Consider the following 18,628-nt stretch of genomic DNA (forward strand, 5'->3'; position numbering starts at 1 on the left):
CTAAGGACAGCTGGGATAGGCTCCAGCACCCCGTGCGACTCTTGTGAGGATAAGCAGTGGAAAATGAATGAATATTTAAATTGAACTCACTTCACGGCAATGTTAATATTTCAATTCTATAAAACAGCGAAGTACTTCTACTGTGAAAACTCAAGTAATATTACCGCCTAAGGTAATTTTACCACCGTATGCACAGTAATCCTAAAAGTCCTTTGAAAACATGTTGCCCCTGAGTGAGAAAATAAGAATTTTTACCATGATAATGTATATTTCCCTGGTGTAAAAATCCATTTTACACAACAAAGAGAAAATAAATAACATTTCCTTTGAGTAAAATAAAATTTCAACAATAAAGTGAGTCTTGGCGCACCCACAAAAGTAATAAAAATATAAACTTTCATGGTGTAAATATCTACTACCAAGCAGACTAATTTGTCCCTGATGTAAGTGTCACTTTTAAACAGTAGAGGGAGTACTGAGGCATAAAGAAAACATTTACATTACATTTTCCTGCTGTAACAGTGACTCTTTAAAGAAAGTAGAGGCATGTTGGAGTGCAAAAATAAAAATAAAAATAAAAATAAAAATAAAAATAAAAATAAAAATAAAAATAAAAATAAAAATAAAAATAAAAATAAAAATAAAAATAAAAATAAAAATAAAAATAAAAATAAAAATAAAAATAAAAATAAAAATAAAAATAAAAATAAAAATAAAAATAAAAATAAAAATAAAAATAAAAATAAACATAAACATAAAAATAAAAATAAAAATAAAAATAAAACACCCAACAACAATAACAACAAATACTTAGGGACACATGCAACACTGTGAATAGTGACTATTATTAAGTCTACCACTATAAATGTCTCCTCTATTGGAAAGCAAAATATGTACAAAATCTCTCAGATTTTATCATAAAAATCCAGATGCATCATATATTTGTTGGCAGAATTTCCTTATAGGCTACAACTATTGGATCTTATCATCATCGTTATCATTAGCAACATTCCTTGATCGACTGAGGACACAATCACGCTTTCACACTACGCCACAGCATCCAACAACATCAGGACCAATGTCTGGTGTGATGAATAAAATATGTAAGCCGCGATTGCTTTCAGTATACAACAGGAAACGGGAGACGAGTGTTAAACACCCTGATTCAGATATTAGCAGAACTTCGTCTCACCTCTGATACTTACTGTACATCTTAGGTACAGAACTGCATGGCTGACTGTATTCGACATTGGTACCACTCATACAGAACTGTGAGACAGATTTAAAAAATGCAGGAAAAATGCCAGCTTATGTTGGAAAACATGGTTGTGCTTTTTTAGTTCGATGTTTCCGCATCTTGACAAAATGCATGAGGTGAAATATTAAAAATAAAAATAAAAAAAAACCTTAAACTGTATTATGGAAAGCAGGAAGTGAACAAATGCAAATGTTGACAGTTACTATGGTACCCATTATGTCATTGTATGGTCATATCACCTAGTATGTGACAAAAAATTAAAATTAAAATTAAAATTAAAATTAAAATTAAAATTAAAATTAAAATTAAAATTAAAATTAAAATTAAAATTAAAATTAAAATTAAAATTAAAATTAAAATTAAAATTAAAATTAAAATTAAAATTAAAATTAAAATTAATTATTTAAAAAATAAATAACTTAAATTATATTAGGAAAGCAGGAAGTGAACAAACGTAACAGTTACTGATTGTAAAAGTACCAGATGGAGGGGTAGGAATTAATAAGCTTTGCTTCTTCCTACTCCTTTTGGACATGTGGAACTGTGAACTGATTATGGGAAAATAAAAATAAAAATAAAAATAAAAATAAAAATAAAAATAAAAATAAAAATAAAAATAAAAATAAAAATAAAAATAAAAATAAAAATAAAAATAAAAATAAAAATAAAAATAAAAATAAAAATAAAAATAAAAATAAAAATAAAAATAAAAATTTAAAAAATACATAACTTAAATTATATTAGGAAAGCAGGAAGTGAACAAATGTAACAGTTACTGATTGTAAAAGTACCAGATGGAGGGGTAGGATTTAATAAGCTTTGCTTCTTCCTACTCCTTTTGGACATGTGGAACTGTGAACTGATTATGTGATGCATTCAATTGTAAACTGATGCATGTTCAAATGAAATAAAACCATTACCATTGAAAATGAGTCTTTAAGTCAGTTTATGGGTATTTACAAAGCGTCCAGGTGGGGTATCGATCGTCTCAAGACGTCCTGGTGCGTACCGAGCTCATCCTGACAACGGTGAGCTCGGCAACGTCGGCGTCCTGCAGCTCCTCCACCTCCTGCTGACAACTTTCTCTGATCACGTACACTACGAGTCCGACACAGATGACAATAAGCAGAACAATGCCGAGAACCTGCAACACCAGACACAGTAGAACAGCTCACTGAGTCATAAGAAATGGTTTTGAACGTCTTCTCTGAAGATGGTACTTACCTGAGAGACAACAAAGAGCTGCTGAGAGCGCAGCATGAGTTCTTGCTGGGGGACACCTCTGTCACTTATTGGTTCGCACCACTTCTGCGGAGCCGCCCTGTCCACCAGCACAAACCTGCCCTCCCAGTCTGTCATAGCGCAGGCGAAGTACTGACCGTCCAGGAAGAGCAAAATGAGCCACACGATGGCCGGCACAAAGCTGGAAAGGGACACGCTTTTCCTGCACCACGTGTCGCACCTGCACCCTTGAATGATGAGCATTAACGTGAACGCCATGACAGCCGGAATGACAAAGAATGCGGATGAGAAGACGCCGTTCCACGTCGGATTGCAAGGACACTCAAACTCCAGTTCCACCAATTTCTCCAGTCCCATGAGTATGAAGCCAAACGCCACATTGGACACCAACGGACTGTTGCTAAGTTCATCTTTCAGCCTGGTAAGCCATTGTTGTCGACTTTCCATACTAGATCGGCCCAACAAATGAAGACAGTCGTCGTGAAAAGCCCCAAAGAGGGTCCCGCGTTGTGAACACATTGGCAACAGCTAAGCGATGCGGAATTAACGCAGGCAGTCCTAAGTTCTCCCCTCGGGCAACATGCCACGCTTCCACTCTGATTGGTTTTTTGAACAAAGAAGGCTTTGCCGTCTGCGCTGACATCTCAGCAGCTGATTGGTCTGATGGGGCTTTCAGGTGGGGTTACATTTTGAACAAAGTGGAGGGAGGGCTGCAAAGTGGAGGGACGTTTGAGCCACAAAGCCAATCGGGGAGCACATGTTGGAAGTCCAGCAGAAGTAGTAGAGACAATAGCTGCTTTTGTTTCATACACTTTGAGGCGTTTTTATATACTTGCTTTTCGATCAATAATAGACTAATTAATCACATCGCTTCCTGAATTCTTATTTTTTTGTATGATGTAACACTTCAATATTTCAAATCATTGACATATTACTCAATGACAAGACAAATACACACAAAATTAGACAAAAGTTCTACAAAAACAAACAAATATCCTACCAATGGTAAAATATGGTGGTAGTAGTGTAATGGTCTGGGGCTGTTTTGCTGATTCAGGACATGGAAACCTTACTGTGATAAATGTGGCTGAATGACAAAAATTCTGCAAAATTGAGTGGACCAAAATTTTATCGACAACACCGTAAGAAACTCACAAACGCTTAATTGCAGTTGTTGCTAAGGATGGCGCAACAAGTTAATTGGTTTGGCAGCAATCACTTTTTCTCCCTTAATTCCACGTTGTATTTAAAAACTGCTTTTTATTTTGAGTTGTGTTGTCATTGATTACGATTTTTTTCGATCACAAAACATTACATTATGTTATGATTTTTAAAAATTTTGTGACAATTTTAGACATATTACTTGCTCCAGAACTCCAGAAATTACAGTAATGCTCATGGCGGAAGAATACTTCGTTTTATGTAGCTCTATTATATCGCTCAGTCACAACAGACTCTTGTAATGGTATTAGTCGAAGAAAAGGAAAGTAAAAAGTTCATGGAATTCTCCGAAACTGCTTTTCTACTTCCTCCACCCAATATGTGTCTCCCTCTATTGCAACGTCCCTTCCAGTGTGCAAACGCCATGTTCAAAAGTTATGAAATGTAAAATAAACACAAAATGAGACAAAAGTTCTACAAAAACAAACAAATATCCTACCAATGGTAAAATATGGTGGTAGTAGTGTAATGGTCTAGGGCTGTTTTGCTGCTTCAAAACCAGGAAACCTTACTGTGATAAATGGAACCATGAATTCTGATGTAAAAAAAAAAAAACAACTCCTGAAAAACAATGTCCAACTATCTGTTTGTGACCTCTGATTGGTTAAAGAAAAAAACAAAAGTCTACTCAAAGTCCTGGTGAATGACAACAATTCTGCAAAAATGAGTGGACCAAAATAACAGACTCTTGTAATGGTATTAGTAAAAGAAAAGGAAAGTAAAAAGTGTAATTGCACATCATGGAATTCTCCGAAAATGCCCAATATGTGTCTCCCTCTATTGCAACGTCCCTTCCAGTGTGCAAACGCCATGTTCAAAAGTTATGAAATGTTAAATAAACACAAAATGAGACAAAAGTTCTACAAAAACAAACAAATATCCTACCAATGGTAAAATATGGTGGTAGTAGTGTAATGGTCTGGGGCTGGTTTTGCTGCTTCAAGACATGGAAACCTTACTGTGATAAATAGAACATGAATTCTGATGTACAAAAAAAACAAATCCTAAAAACAATGTCCAACTATCTGTTTGTGACCTCAAGCTGAAACCAGACAAAGATCCAAAACACACCAGCAAGTCCACCTCTGATTGGTTCGACAAATATCCTACCAATGGTAAAATATGGTGGTAGTAGTGTAATGGTCTGGGGCTGTTTTGAGAAAATGAATGAATGTACCAATATGAGTTTACAATGGAAAAAATAACTAATAAAATTATTTTTTTTCCCATAATGCATTGCATCTGCCTGAGGGAGCTGCAATGACGTCAGCCTCCCTCTGGGCTCTCGTGCTCCTCAGGCAGCATTGCAGCACCTCGGCAGCCCTGTGATTAGCTGGCGACCAGTCCGGGGTTTACCCCGCCTCTTGCCTGAAGACAGCTGGGATAGGCTCCAGCACCCCCTACGACCCTCGCGAGGATAAGCGGTAGAAAACATATTAATTATTCATTTGTCTCAATACTTTTGTCCATATGTGTACATGCCTCTTGGCCAAAGTCGGCTGTGATAGGCTCCTGCATACTTCAGTATAGTATTATTATATCCAAGCATAGACAATGGATGTATGGATGGACTTTAGTCCATTCATGACTGTTGTGCACATCTTCAAAACAAAACCATAAAAAGTCACTTCTCAGATCCTACCGCATGAGGGCGCACTCGCAACAGCCCAGATTATAAAGCCTTACTGGGGGGGATTAACAAGGCGGCCATGTTGAACTTTCAAGGGGATATACAACACGCCGACACCGGGACACTTTAAGAGATATAAGATTTGACATAACCTCAACATGGATGTGATCTCCATAGAAAGAGAGAGCCAGTGAAAGAGAGAGAGAAGCCATATTGTCGAGTCTTGTGTGCATTAATATTGCAGCAGCTCTTCAAAAGAGAGTGGCCATAAGTAGATGAAGTCACGTGGTGCACTTCCTCCAAAATACAAACACGGTGATGATGATGATGATAATGATAGAAGATTGAGAAGGAAAAGCAAATTACAGGAAATAAAAACACGGAGTTGTAAGAAAAAAAAATCACATCTCTGTCACACAAACAAAATGTGACGTGCGCAGCCTTGTCATTATCACTTCCTCCTCCTCCTCTGTGCCACTCCGCTATTAAAAATAGATCTCTGCTGATACGACGTTTTCTGCGCAATTACGCGCGTTAAGTCTGCGTTTTTTAAAAACCCACCCAACTACCAGCCTGGGGGGGGGGGGGGGGGGTAGTCACTGCGCATCGATGTGCGCATCTTTGAATCTTCGCAACTACGCTGTGGACAATCTCTCTGATAACACCCCCCCTCCCTTCCTCCCTCACTCCCTATGTCCTCTTCCTCCTCCTAGCTAGACCTCTCCTCCTCTGCAATCTGACGAGGATTCTTCGCCGATGGCCGCACATCATCGGCATCCCTAATAGGGACTGAGAGAGGGAGTGAGAGAACAAGAGAGAGAGAGAAAGAGAGAGAGAGCAGCCGGCCGCTTTCCACCTCCATCGTTCTTTTTTGCACCGAGGAGGCGTTCAAGAACCACTCGTTGGTTTCTGTTTTTTTTCTTTCTTCTTCAACAACAACACATCGAGGAATCTGCTGCCATGCTGGGCCCGACTCTTCATCACTATTATAATCATTGCTAGAACGACACAAGATCATCTACCCCCCTCCCCCTTCCACCTCCCCACCCTCTCCCTCATTCGAGCGAGACCGACGGGATGCGTCCTGGTGCAGTGATGCTGGTGGTCCTAGTGGTCCTTCTGGGCAACTTGATGCCGCCCTTCGTCACGGCGCAAAACGGTAAGAAAACGCCAAGATGTGACTGTGGCGTGACTGCAAACACACACACACACACACACACACACACACACACATTAGAGGGGCAAAGTGACTTGACTTAAAGAGGATTTGGACTCCACTCCTCCAGACCCGTTTAGGCAGCTAACATGCATTCAATACTATGACTTTAGTGTCTTTGTAGACAGTGCATGCATCTCACAATGAGGTGAATAAGGTTGTGAAGGTTTAGCAGGGCACACTTGCTCAAATGACTCGCCCCCCTCCCGGTGTGTTGTTGTACTGTAAATACCCGGGGCCCTTGTTGCTGTCGGTGCTATGCTACGACGACTAGCCTGCTCCTTCCCACCCCCGACTGGTTTAGCAGGGTTGACTGAAAACTACATTTTTTTTATTGCTCATTATTAAATATTCTAACTCAAATCATCTGATTTGGAGCATTGAAAATACAGTTTTAACATTATTAGAGTCCTGTACCTAAGAAATAGCACCCCTATAGTCACCTTTAAACAATATAGTACAAATAATAAGCCATGTAAGACTTAAATAAGACTCATGCTCGTGTGTGTTTCAAAAAAATGTCTTCCGCATGTATAGACAGGAAGTGATGTAGAGGATTAGTAATAACACCCCTATAGTCACCTTTGAACTCATATTACCCAATACAGTAGATATAATCATTCATTCATTCATTCATTTTCTACCGCTTATCCTCATAAGGGTTGTGGGGGTGCTGGAGCCTATCCCAGCTGTCTTCAGGCGAGAGGCGGGGTACACCCTGGACTGGTGGCCAGCCAATCACAGGGCTGCCAATGTGCTACAATGCTGCCTGAGGGAGGCTGACGTCATTGCAGCTCCCTCAGGCAGATGCAATGCATTATGGGAAAACATTTTTTTATTTGTTATTTTTTTCCATTGTAAACTCATATTGGTACATTCATTCATTTTCTACCGCTTATCCTCACGAGGGTCGTGGGGGTGCTGGAGCCTATCCCAGCTGTCTTAGGGCGAGAGGCGGGGTACACCCTGGACTGGTCGCCAGCCAATCACAGGGCTGCCAATGTGCTACAATGCTGCCTGAGGAGCACGAGAGCCCAAAGGGAGGCTGACGTCATTGCAGCTCTCTCAGGCAGATGCAATGCATTATGGGAAAACATTTTTTTTTTATTTGTTATTTTTTCCGGGATAGGCTCCAGCACCCCCGCGACCCTCGTGAGGAAAAAGCGGTAGAAAATGAATGAATGAATGTTATTTTTTCCATTGTAAATTCATATTGGTACATTCATTCATTTTCTACCGCTTATCCTCACGAGGGTCGCAGGGGTGCTGGAGCCTATCCCAGCTGTCTTCGGGCGAGAGGCTTGGATTGGTGGCCAGCCAATCACAGGGCACATATAGACAAACAACCATTCACACTCACATTCATACCTATGGACAATTTGGAGTCGCTAATTAACCTAGCATGTTTTTGGAATGTGGGAGGAAACCGGAGTACCCGGAGAAAACCCACGCATGCACGGGGAGAACATGAAAAATCCACACAGAGATGGCCGAGGGTGGAATCGAACTCGGGTCTCCTAGCTGTGTGGCCTGCGCACTAACCACTCGGACACCATGCAGCCCAGAAAATAATATAATAATAATAATTTAAGACATTAATAGGACTCATGATTGTGTGCATTTCAATAAATGTCTTCCGGATGTATAGACAGGAAATGATGTCTGGGATGATGATCCTCACTATGCTGGAGCCTATGCCAGCTGACTTTAGACCTAAGGTGGGATACACCCTGGACTGGTTTCCAGCCCCCTACTACAAAGTACTTTGCTGGAAAAGTGCTAATGTTCTACTAATACGCAAGCTCTACAACTACCATTTGACTGTGACGTAATACGCATGTCCTCTGGTTTTAGAGTCTAAATGAAGCTATCATTTTAATTCTATTATTGCCTACTTTTACTTTTTAGACATTTCTTTTTAAATGTTTGTGTTTTTCGACTCCAAACGTTTTGGCCGTTCATTTATACATCAAGACTTTCACAGCAGGGGAAGCAAAGTAAACATGAAGATGATTATGTCTTGTTAGTGCTTATCCAGGGAAGTGTACATTCATATACTGTGGACAGAATACTATAAAAACATTTTGGGTAAGACTGTGAAAATAAGCAGTTGGTGTGCATTAAATGATGTGTACATTTTAACTCATTCAATGCCAAAGATTTATTGATACATTTTTATAACCATGCTTAATCCCAACAATATACGTATTTGTATGTTTGTTACCTTTTCTTGTGCAAGAGGCAAAAAGAGCAACTTTGATGCAACGCTCCACTAATGTATTTCACTTCAGAGCACTTTTAAGCCATAAAAACAGAAGCGCATTTCATGATTGGACAAATCACACATGACAGGAAGGAGGAAGTGAAAGAGCGTAGAGGAGTGCAACGTGCAGAAGGTTACGCATTTTAACGAGTTCGCACACATAGTTCGGTTCCAAATGTGAAAATTGTATATTTTGTATTTGTATTAGTAAATAAATAGTTTTTTTTTATATAGTTATTTTTACAAAAGGGCTGCACGGTGGATGAGTGGTTAGCGCGCAGACCTCACAGCTAGGAAACCAGGGTTCAATTCCACCCTCGGCCATCTCTACGTGGCGTTTGCATGTTCTCCCCATGCATGCGTGGGTTTTCTCCGGGTACTCCGATTTCCTCCCACATTCCAAAAACATGCTAGGTTAATTAGCGACTCCAAATTGTCCATAGGTATGAATGTGAGTGTGAATGGTTGTTTGTCTATATGTGCCCTGTGATTGGCTGGCGACCAGTCCAGGGTGTAGCCCGAAGACAGCTCGGATAGGCTAAAATTTTACTTTATTTTTGTTTTATTGTACAGTGGTTGAATTCTCTTTTGCTCGTGTATGATTGAAAAGGGCTGCACGGCGGACAGGTGGGTAGCGCGCAGACCTCACAGCTAGGAGACATGGGTTCAATTCCACCCTCGGCCATCTCTGTGTGGAGTTTGCATGTTCTCCCCGTGCATGCGTGGGTTTTCTCCGGGTACTCCGGTTTCCTCCCACATTCCAAAAAACATGCTAGGTTAATTAGCGACTCCAAATTGTCCATAGGTATGAATGTGAGTGTGAATGGTTGTTTGTCTATATGTGCCCTGTGATTGGCTGGCCACCAGTCCAAGGTGTACCCCGCCTCTCGACCTGAAGACAGCTGGGATAGGCTCCAGCACCCCCCTCGTGAGGATAAGCGGTAGAAAATGAATGAATGAATTTTTACAAAAATAGTTGGGAACTGATATTTTCCTGAAACTTACCTACATTCTACTGATGATGACTAAAAATGCAAACAAACGTTTTCTTTGTCTGATGACGAGAGTCTAATCCTTCTTTTGGTAGGTTCATACAGCCATAGAAAACAATAATTTGTATACCTTCTTGAAAATCTAGTGAAGTGAAGTGTCTGGGATTGAATATAAAGACCTTGTGATCCTTACACGTACCTTTTCAAAAACACAGTTCTCATGTAAACAGACTTTGTTTTATGTATTGATCTCGGCTAACTCCAGAACTTTTCTGACCCCAAAATTTGATATAATAAACTTGCATTTGTTTATTTATGTAAGTCAGGAGTGTTGAGCATGAACTAATCCTCAAGGAAGAGAAAAGCAGGGGAGGGAAATACTCCACATAGTTAAATTTAAAGCCTTAATACCCCACCTCGTCTTTTCTGCAGGATAATCAAACACCCACTGTGCAATTCTTAATAAAGTGGAGGTTGACTTCTCTTCATTTGGAAGGGGGTGTATTTCAAACAATTTCAAACATGTACTGTACAGTCCAAAAAACATGCAAATTGGAGGGGGGAAAAATTTAGTTACATAATAAAACTCTTATTCCAGAGATCCCATTCTTTGGTGTTATTTGAAGTGTGACGTGAAGCATTTTCCGATCTCGGTACGTGGAAAATCTCATATCCCATAATCCCTTCTATTGTTGGACATATTTGAAAAAAAGGGTTTTTCCGTGGTTGAGTTGCGGCCCACTCACGGGAAACCAATACCGAGGGGGGGAGATAGATAGAGTGTTGCCATCTTTTGTATTTTAGGTAAACCCACTCAATAATAATACAGTATAGTTTAGCTTTGATCATAGTTAGCGGCATGGATTGCTGTTATTTTGTATTTGCATCTAAAAAAGCCTTTAAATTCTCCCACACAGTTCAGATTAGGGACACGGTTTTCTTATGTAATGCCAGATTTTCCCTGTGATATGACAGCCTTCAGGTAGTGACGCGTGGAGAGTCATAATTATAAGTGCATGAGATGTAATCACGCTTTTCAAGGAGAGTAGGGGGGGGGGGGTTTCCGTGGTTTCACATTCAGGGAAAAAGTGGGTGGCGAGTTTATGCGACAGATATTTGGTACAGTGCAAATAGTATCCCCCTCCCCATCCGCCGCCGTCCATTCTGCCTCGTTTCTATTTTTACCGCGACGACGCTGCAATGTGGCTTTAAGGTCCTTTTGTGAAAGTGAATCCATTAACGCTTAATGGATGGCCTCCTTGTGCACAGCTGCAGCGCCTCACATCCGAGACCTGTGAGGCGGCTGCGGACGACGCAGTTGTGAGAGACGACAAAACAAAAAAAGCAAAGGCTAGTCAGGATGGCTGCAGGGAGGAGGATGGAGTTGCGCCGCACTTGCCCTATATAGCATATAGCTTGCTGTTACTGTAATAGCGTGAATGACAATAAGTCAAATCCCCTTCTTAAGTTGTACAATTCTGAACTCACTCCCTTTAATTTTACATCTGTAATTTACTAGGAAACACAGAAAAACAGGACATAGTGATGAAATCATTATGGGTCTGTATGATTGGACAATATTAATGCAAATGCAAATATATTAACCACATAAAGATACTGCTAAATGTAAATGTGCCGGGGTGCTGGAGCCTATCCCGGGGTACAACCTGGACTGGTTGTATGTGCCAATCACAGGGCACATATAGACAAACAACCATTCACACTCACATTCATACCTATGGACAATTTGGAGTCGCTAATTAACCTAGCATGTTTTTGGAATGTGGGAGGAAACCGGAGTACCCGAAGAAAACCCACGCATGCATGGTGGAGAACATGCAAACTCCACACAGAGATGGCCGAAGGTGGAATTGAACTCGGGTTTCCGAGCTGTGAGGCCTGTGTGCTAACCATTCCCGTTGTCAACATTAAAAATTTCATTCATTCATTTTCTACTGTTTTTTCCTCACGAGGGTCGCAGGGGGTGCTGGAGCCTATCCCAGCTGTCTTCGGGCGAGAGGCGGGGTACACCCTGGACTGGTCGCCAGCCAATCACAGGGCACATATAGACAAACAACCATTCACACTCACATTCATACCTATGGACAATTAACCTATCATGTTGAGGAAACCGGAGAACCCCGGAGAGAACACGCAAACTCCACACAGAGATGGCCGAGGTCTGCGTGCTAACCACTCGACCACCGTGCAGCCCCATTGCAAGGTTATATATACCTTAAATTTTTTTGGCTCTGTATAATGAAGGTTGCTAACCACTGATTTAGAAAATCTTTTAAATGTATGCACGGTGGAGAACATGCAAACTCCACACAGAAATGTCCGAGGGTGGAATTGAACTCGGGTTTCCGAGCTGTGAGGCCTGTGTGCTAACCACTCCCGTTGTCAACATTAAAAATGTATTTCTTACCACAGAAAAATGTTGTATGGCAAAGAAGGAAGATTGAGACGATGGCCATAGAACCAGAAACGGAATTTGTTGTGACAACTGCAATACACATGCCTCTGTCCTGGCTGCTCAGAACAATAGGGATAAGGCTAAGTTGACAATAGTACGAAAAACAGAGGACAAGAAAATTAGCGTTCAAGAAAACACTGTTTTCAGACTGTTCCCAGGCCAGATTCCTAGCTAAAATTGGCTTCTTGACTCTGTCACACAACAACAACAACAACAACAACAAATGTTGACCGGACTATAACATGCAGTATTTTACATTGTAACCGTCAAGCAAGGCAAAGGTTGGCCTCTTTAAGACAAGCCAAACTGCATCCAATCCAATCAATAGACACTACAGTGTACGATGCAACTTGTCCATTATCGTGTTTCTTATCCATGCTCGTGGACAAAAGGTCCATTTGTGAATCTGGAAAATATGCCGCAGGCTTCCAGCCAATGCTTCGACAGAGTTGGACTTGTTTGATGTGAAATCTGATACGGACTGCGCTGAATGCAAACAACAGCTAGACACTGATACTCGATAGTGTAAGATGAGCTGGCATTTTGGGGGGGACATATATAGTACATTTCCTTTTGCATACTTTTGCCTCAAAACAAACAAAACAAAAAAACACATTTGGGATAATGAAAGGGGGATAGTGGAGGATGAATGGATGAAACTCCCACAGACAGACAAGGTTTTGCAAAAAAAAAAATCCCACTCTGTCGAATTTAAAACAATTGTGTTTGTATAGTATACAGTATATGCAGTACTGTATAATGTTTTTAACATGCTATTCATACTTTACACTGGATAGTAGGAACCTATAATTTGTGTCAGGCTGCACGGCGGTCTAGTGGTTAGCGCACATACCTCACAGCTAGGAGACAGGGGTTCAATTCCACCCTCGGCCATCTCTGTGTGGAGTTTGCATGTTCTCCCCGTGCATGCGTGGGTTTTCTCCGGGTACTCCGGTTTCCTCCCACATTCCAAAAACATGCTAGATTAATTGGCCACTCCAAATTGTCCATAGGTATGAATGTGAGTGTGAATGGTTGTTTGTCTATATGTGCCCTGTGATTGGCTGGCCACCAGTCCAGGGTGTACCCCGCCTCTCGCCCGAAGACAGCTGGGATAGGCTCCAGCACCCCCAATAAATGAATGAATTAATGAATAATTAGTGTCATGTGACATATCGGCAAGACTCTTACTTGATTAATCGAAATGAGATTAATCGACAAAGAACGTAATCGTCAGTTATAGTCCTACTTCCAAACAACGGTTTGTTGTGATCTTGCTAGTAACTATATGATTTTGGTTTGTGTTGATTCGGTCCATCTGGGGCCTAAACGATTACTTGATTAATCGAAATGAGATTAATCGACAAAGAACGTAATCGTCAGTTATAGTCCTACTTCCAAACAACGGTTTGTTGTGATCTTGCTACTACTAACTATATGATTTTGGTTCGTATTGATTCAGTCTATCTGGGGCCTAACCGATTACTTGATTAATCGAAATGAGATTAATCGACAAAGAACGTAATCGTCAGTTATAGTCCTACTTCCAAACAACGGTTTGTTGTGATCTTGCTACTAACTATATGATTTTGGTTCGTATCGATTCGGTCCATCCGGGGCCTAACCGATTACTTGATTAATCGAAATGAGATTAATCGACAAAGAACGTAATCGTCAGTTATGGTCCTACTTCCAAACAACGGTTTGTTGTGATCTTGCTACTAACTATATGATTTTGGTTCGTATTGATTCGGTCTATCTGGGGCCTAACCGATTACTTGAATTAATCGAAATGAGATTAATCGACAAAGAACGTAATCGTCAGTTATAGTCCTACTTCCAAACAACGGTTTGTTGTGATCTTGCTATTACTAACTATATGATTTTGGTTCGTATTGATTCGGTCTATGTGGGGCCTTACCGATTACTTGATTAATCGAAATGAGATTAATCGACAAAGAACGTAATCATCAGTTAAAGTCCTACTTCCAAACAACGGTTTGTTGTGATCTTGCTACTAACTATATGATTTTGCTTCGTATTGATTCGGTCTATCTGGGGCCTAACCGATTACTTGATTAATCGAAATGAGATTAATCGACAAAGAACGTAATCGTCAGTTATAGTCCTACTTCCAAACAACGGTTTGTTGTGATCTTGCTACTACTAACTATATGATTTTGGTTCGTATTGATTCGGTCTATCTGGGGCCTAACCGATTACTTGATTAATCGAAATGAGATTAATCGACAAAGAACGTAATCGTCAGTTATAGTCCTACTTCCAAACAACGGTTTGTTGTGATCTTGCTACTACTAACTATATGATTTTGGTTCGTATTGATTCGGTCTATCTGGGGCCTAACCGATTACTTGATTAATCGAAATGAGATTAATCGACAAAGAACGTAATCGTCAGTTATAGTCCTACTTCCAAACAACGGTTTATTGTCATCTTGCTACTACTAACTATATGATTTTGCTTCGTATTGATTCGGTCTATCTGGGGCCTAACCGATTACTTGATTAATCGAAATGAGATTAATCGACAAAGAACGTCATCGTCAGTTATAGTCCTACTTCCAACAGAAATATGAATAATCCAATACACGGCCAAGATTTGTAACGATTATTCTTAACGTCTGTTTAATCTAAAACAAACAGCAAACCAAAACACGACAGCAGTAGGCCAGATATGCCCCCCCCCCCAAAGCTCTTCACACGAGTACCACTTTGTCTCATCATCACTACGAATTGACTCAAGATTTTCCAAAACAATTTCAGAAATCAGTCAATGTCACATCTCTCGTGTCACAATCTGCCACAGTGCCATGCAGGTACAGTCCACATGCACCCACTTCCACTCCAATACACACCAATACACATACACACACAGCTTTGCATGTGGCCAGTTCAGCGGCCCTTGGGGGGTTTTCCTACTTGCTGCTCTCTCTCTCTCTCTCTCTCTCGGTCTGCCTTGTGGGACCGCAGATGGGGATCCAGGTTGTAGGCAGGCAGCTGACTCACTCTCAGGCTGCACGGTGGTTGTGTGCGGCTTGGTGTCGATTCTCAGGGGAACTCTCTTTTATACCGACATCAGTGGAGTACGGGCACTTCCAATTTTTTTTTTTTTTTTTTGTGGTACTACTGCTGCTTTAACACCCAACAACCAACCTCTCTCTTATCATTGTGCTCCTTGTTTACATGCTTACGTTCCTTACAAGACATCATGGCAACGCAACACGTTATCTGTGCTAACTTGCTAACAACCGTTGAGACACTTTTTTTTTTCCAGCTGCTCACAGTGTAACGGCTGCATCTCCCCAGAAGTGTGAATGACGGGAAGAAAAGCTATGACTAACTTAGAAAGAAGTGGTTTGCCGCCACCTAACGGCTTTCTTGTATAAATCCCAAATATAACCCTCAAATATAAAACCGAAAATCTTTTTACCATCTTATATTAAACGAGATGATGCAATGTCCGCAGACGTTGCGTGTGAATTCTGAACAAGCTGAAGCGAAACTGAAACGCAAAATTTCACAAAATGAACACAGGAGCCTTTTGGAAGATGAAGCTTGTCTGAAATGCTGTGGAAATACGCTAAAATGTACAATGAAAGTAAGAGTAAATTGGTAGTTTGAACTCAAATCGGGAATCGTACCAACCATCTCTGGGTGTGGATCCAAATAAGTCTAATGCCATAAAAACTTCAGTACAGTCCGTAACTTCGGTACGGAACAAAAAAATTTTAAAATTAAAAAGTAAAAAAACAAAACAAAAAAAACCCTTAAATCATATTAGGAAAGCAGGAAGTGAACAAAAAATTAAAATTAAAATTAAAATTGATAAAAATAAAAAAAATTTTAAAAAAAATTTAAAAAAATAAATAACTTAAATTAGGAAAGCAGGAAGTGAACAAATGTAACAGTTACTGATTGTAAAAGTACCAGATGGAGGGGTAGGATTTAATAAGCTTTGCTTCTTCCTACTCCTTTTGGACATGTGGAACTGTGAACTGATTATGGGATGCATTCAATTGTAATCTGATGCATGTTCAAATGAAATTAAACCATTACCGTTACTGTATCCAGTTTGTGTACAGTCCTAGCACCGGGTATGAAGGAGCCTACTCCAGTTGGTGCCTTTGCAATCCAAAATCAAAGAAAAAAGTTGACCTTTTTTTTTTTACAGTACTATTTAAAGTGGTTTGGTATCTCTGGATTCGATTTTAGGACGTCCAGATTCCAACCCACCGTGCTCATTTTGAATGCCCAGAGATACATGGTGTTTATTCATCCTTCTGCGAGTTACTGCCTTGCTTTGAAATGAACGAGCACCAGCTGCTTTGTGCTACAATCTCCCTGCAAGTGTCAGCATCTTGTTCGAACCGCGCACAATTGTGCTCGCTTATTTGTTGCGCGTCATCTGTAGTTTGTTCCATGTGTTTTTTGTTTTTTTTTCTCTGTACAAACCCGGAATACAAATGATGCCCTTGTTATCTTCCTCATACTGGTCACCTTCAAATACATTTAATTTAGAGTGTATATCTATAAATTTCCTGTTATAACGCTTCCAAATAAGTCATTTTTGACGCAATTGTACATAGAATCATACTAAAGAATGTCAGTCAATGTGTCAAATTACACATGTAGACTTGGTTTTCATGCTTTGGAATTATGTGGTGAGCCTGATGGAAGCAGATGTTTCCAGAGAAAAGAAACAAATGCTAATTACTGTGCATATCTGGAGGCATCACGCATAGAAACGTTGTAAGCGCCAAATATCCTCCGACACTTCTCGTCGTGGAATTTTTTTTGTGTGCTTTTTTTCATTCATTTATTCATTTTCTACCGCTTTTTCTCACGAGGGTCGCAGGGGGGGTGCTGGAGCCTATCCCAGCTGTCTTCGGGCGAGAGGCGGACGGGGTACACCCTGGACTGGTCGCCAGCCAATCACAGGGCACATATAGACAAACAACCATTCACACTCACATTCATACCTATGGACAATTTGGAGTCGCTAATTAACCTAGCATGTTTTTGGAATGTGGGAGGAAATCGGAGTACCCGGAGAAAACCCACGCATGCACAGGGGAGAACATGCAAACTCCACACAGAGATGACCGATGGTGGAATTGAACTCGGGTCTCCTAGCTGTGAGGCCTGCACACTAACCACTTCTTCGCCGTGCAGCCCTGTACCTATAACAGTTTAACCTGAAGAGTCGCCAATTAACCTAGCATGTTTTTGGAGATGGCCGATGGTGGAATTGAACCCTGGTCTCCTAGCTGTGAGGTCTGCGCGCTAACCACTAGTCCACCGTGCCGCCCGTGTGCTTTTTTTTTTTTTTGTTTCTCCTATTAAATTCATGTGTCCCTTTTATCCAATTCATTTCCATCTGGCTGTGAGTCATGAGCATGCTTTTGGGCATCAGAACCGTTACTATGGTTACCAATTGTAATTTGTGTATTGTTAAGCATGTGAAATATTTTGGCTGGATTTTTCCACATTCTGTTGCAAGTCAATGAGCCAGATTGACGCCGATCACAACTTTGTGATTATTCATATTGACGGAAAAGCAAAAATGGCAGTAAAATGGCTGCACTGTAGAGTTTTAGATGAATAGACTAGTTCTGTCGTCAGGTTAAGACGGACACATCTCGACGGGGTTCCAACAGCATCTTTGCTCCAATTTCGTTTTACTGATTGAGGACAAAGTTAAGTTAAGGTCGTTGGATGTTTTTTTTACACACCTGACAGACTTTGGGGGAGGGTTTCGAAGGGTGTCTGTGGTCCAGGTGATTTGTCATTAGATGATGTTCATTAGTGTGTTGTTGGGCTGACTAACGATGTGGAACTCGAGCATGAATGAAGCCCGGGAACGCATTTTTACAGGATACATCTCAGGCAATAATTCTATTTTATCATAGTTTATTAGCAATACTGCATTGTGAGTTCGATCCCGGTGGAATAATAAATAATAATTTTAAAAAAATGTAGTTTGAAGTTATTTCTGTAGAAGGTAGTGGCTTGGTTTTCCTTTTTAACAGCATAACTGGATTTTTTTTTTTTTCGGGGGTGGGCATGATGAGCTTGATGTTTAGCTCATCCAAATTGAGGTTTGGTTGACCTTGTTTCTGCTGTCACAGCAATATCTGCTTGGGATTAAAGGAGATTAAGCCTATTCAGTTGCCCCCCAATGTAGCATTTAATGTGAAGTGCTGTTAATAATAATACACACTCGATTGGTAATGTTGACTGTGAGGAATAGTTCATGTATTTCATTCATTTTCTACTGCTTATCCTCATGAAGGTCGCGGGGGTTGCTGGA

General features: G+C 40.5%; 2 protein-coding genes across 3 annotated transcripts in view; one reads left to right on the top strand and one right to left on the bottom strand.

The window, feature by feature from the left end:
• Positions 1 to 2,070: 2,070 nt before the first annotated feature.
• On the bottom strand, positions 2,071 to 5,051 carry LOC131139531 (calcium homeostasis modulator protein 6). The gene is made up of 2 exons (XM_058089226.1): positions 2,483 to 5,051; positions 2,071 to 2,402 (listed from the first exon to the last, which is right to left on the bottom strand). Exons 1-2 carry the CDS (start codon positions 3,017 to 3,019, stop codon positions 2,247 to 2,249), a joined length of 693 nt encoding a protein of 230 aa, XP_057945209.1. The 5' UTR covers positions 3,020 to 5,051; the 3' UTR covers positions 2,071 to 2,246.
• Positions 5,052 to 5,985: 934 nt separating this feature from the next.
• LOC131139219 (neuroplastin-like) overlaps positions 5,986 to 18,628 on the top strand; it is a 45,203-nt gene continuing 32,560 nt past the window's right edge. Inside the window, exon 1 of one of the 2 annotated variants that reach the window (XM_058088593.1) lies at positions 5,986 to 6,510. In XM_058088593.1, the coding sequence (XP_057944576.1) occupies positions 6,429 to 6,510 (82 nt within the window). In that variant the 5' untranslated portion in view covers positions 5,986 to 6,428. The remainder of the gene's footprint in view (positions 6,511 to 18,628) is intronic. The other variant, XM_058088592.1, reaches the window with a different exon arrangement.

This window comes from Doryrhamphus excisus, chromosome 12, assembly GCF_030265055.1.
Source record: "Doryrhamphus excisus isolate RoL2022-K1 chromosome 12, RoL_Dexc_1.0, whole genome shotgun sequence".
NCBI lineage: Eukaryota > Metazoa > Chordata > Actinopteri > Syngnathiformes > Syngnathidae > Doryrhamphus > Doryrhamphus excisus.